A 2,715-nucleotide genomic window follows, 5' to 3' on the forward strand; every position below is an offset into this window, starting at 1 on the left:
GGGGTGCCTTAGCTAATATATTCTAAGTTGACTCTAATAATACAGAAGCCAGCACTCAATCAGCACAGGGTATTCAGGAGGGCTCCTTGTCAATGTACAGGAGGCTTTCCAGATAGATTCTAAAATATAAGCAGTATATAGTGTGGGTGAGTGACTCCTTTCCCTCTAAAGGGAAACGGTAATGAGGCCATCCATTTCTTTGAAATTGACTGACACCATCTCTGATTTCTCTCCTGTTTACTCCTCTTCACACAACGCTTCCGATTTTGGACCCCAATAGCTCAAGTAGTATGATCCTCAGGGTCTTAGCAGAGGCCATTCCCTCAGCCAGCACACACTTCCCCAGAAATGCTTGCAGATCCTGCCCTCCTTTCACTGAAGTCTCTGTCAAATGTCACCTGTTACGGGTCTTGACCAAACACCAATTACAGAACGACACTCGTATCCACGCTCTCCTTTATATCTACTTTTGTTCTCTTCATAGCACTTTGACACCCTCTAATGTCTTATTAGTATTTTTATTTGTTTCTATTCATTCTCCGTCATTGGATGATACTTGCGTTTGGTTTCCAGTATCCCATGCTCATTGCCTACACAATGCCTGGAATATGTTTCACAATCAGCACATATTCCTCCCATGCAGGAAAGAGATTCTTAGTAAAACAGTAAAATGCATGACCTGTGCTGGGGAGTGTGGAGAATGAGACCAAAACACCTAACTGAGATGAAACAGGGGGGAATCTCTTCAAAAGGACAATCCTTTGGGGACAAAAGGGACAAGATACTGAAATGAACTTCTTGACTGCACAATATAAATGGTAGCATTTCAACTATGTGAGTAAACTGTTGATGTGAAAATTAATGATGTCCTTTGCCTCTTTCCGGGGGTCAGTGCAACCTCATGGAACCAGGAAATATTACACAGATATCAAAATTTCTTCTCCTGGGATTTTCAGAGAGACCAGAACTGCAGCCCCTCGTATTTGGGCTTTTCCTCTCCATGTACCTGATCACTGTGTTTGGCAACCTGCTCATCATCCTGGCCGTCAGCTCTGACTCCCGCCTCCACACGCCCATGTACTTCTTCCTGGCCAACCTGTCCTTTATAGACTTCTGCTTCACCTCCACCACCGTCCCGAAGATGCTCTGGAACATCCAGACCCAGAGCAAAGTCATAACCTATGCAGGCTGCATCACACAAATGAACTTTTTCATAACCTTTGCAGGGATGGACGACTTTCTCCTGAGTGTGATGGCCTATGACAGGTTTGTGGCCATTTGTCACCCCCTGCACTACATGGTCATCATGAACCCCCGGCTCTGTGGACTCCTGGTTCTGATGTCCTGGATCATATGTGTCCTGCATTCCTTGGTACACACCTTAATGGTGTTGGGGCTGTCTTTCTGTACAGAGGTAGAGATCCCCCACTTTTTCTGTGAACTCAATCAGATGATCCAACTTGCCTGTTCTGACACCTTTCTTAATAACGTGGTGATGTACCTTGCAGCTATGCTGCTGGGAGGTGGTCTGCTTGTCTGGATCCTTTACTCTTATTCTAAGATAGTTTCCTCCATATGTGGGATCTCATCAGCTCAGGGCAAGTATAAAGCGTTTTCTACCTGTGCATCTCACCTGTCGGTTGTCTCCTTATTTTATTGTGCAAGCCTAGGAGTGTACCTCAGCTCTGCTGTTACCCAGAGCTCCCACTCAAGTGCCACAGCCTCAGTGATGTACACGGTGGTCACGCCCATGCTGAACCCCTTCATCTACAGCCTGAGGAACAGAGACATAAAGAGGGCTCTGAAAAGAATACTTGGGATTCAGTGTTATAAGAACCAATCATCCAAAGGCTGAAGACATGCCCATGATTGAAGGGCTCAAATCCTCAGAGCCAGGAACTGCCAATCTCTGATCAGACTGTGGAAGTAGAATCTACTCCTTCTATTTATTTCTTGGCATTTCCATTTGTTTGATCAACTTCTCTCTACATTTAAGGAACTCACTTCATTAAGCTTCTGCTGTGACTGAAATACAGACGGTTTCTTTTGTCTATTTTCAGACGTCCCCAAAGTTTACCCCAACCTTGGGTCACAAATGCCTGAAATCTCTGTATCTCACATGGGACTAGTTGGATTTCTTAAAATTATTTACATCTCAAATGACTTATACCATGCCGGGTAAATTTCCCCTAGATTTCCTGAGATCATCATCATGAATTATAGGCTTCATATGGAATAAAGCTACACTTGATCAGTAAGCCATTTCCATCATTTTACTGTCAAGGAGAATACAAAAGCACAGTTTCCACCTTGAGTCTCAGTCTTTTCCTTCACTTCTTTTAGGACTCCACCTGATGATGTGGACTCTAACATTGTTCCGTTTAAGCCTCAAGCTATTGACACACCGCTCTGGCTAGGAATGCCCAAGGACTCACCTGCGCCCATGTGCTTTCCACACTCCCACAGACCTTTCCCGGACCACAGCCTATGCTGTGGCTGCACCAGCCCTTGGGTTCTTATTGTGATTGCAGGACACACGTCAGCAACATCTATCGGAGAACTCTAATAACCCCAGGTTTATTACTCATGTATGCTGGAGGGTACAGGGGATGGTCAAAAGCCATTCTGGGAGGTGTCAGAAGGGGAGAGAGGGTCAAGAGGAAGAGAGAGAGAGAGAGAGAGAGAGAGAGAGAGCCACTGAGGATCTGGATTTAT

General features: G+C 45.1%; 1 protein-coding gene across 1 annotated transcript; it reads left to right on the forward strand.

The window, feature by feature from the left end:
- Positions 1–1,000: 1,000 nt before the first annotated feature.
- On the forward strand, positions 1,001–1,855 carry LOC122213084 (olfactory receptor 7A17-like). Its single transcript, XM_042927291.1, has 2 exons — positions 1,001–1,348; positions 1,634–1,855. The coding sequence occupies exons 1-2, from the start codon at positions 1,001–1,003 to the stop codon at positions 1,853–1,855; spliced, it is 570 nt and encodes a 189-aa protein (XP_042783225.1).
- The last annotated feature ends 860 nt before the right edge of the window (positions 1,856–2,715 follow it).

This window comes from Panthera leo, chromosome A2 (assembly GCF_018350215.1).
Source record: "Panthera leo isolate Ple1 chromosome A2, P.leo_Ple1_pat1.1, whole genome shotgun sequence".
In the NCBI taxonomy this organism is placed as follows: Eukaryota; Metazoa; Chordata; class Mammalia; order Carnivora; family Felidae; genus Panthera; species Panthera leo.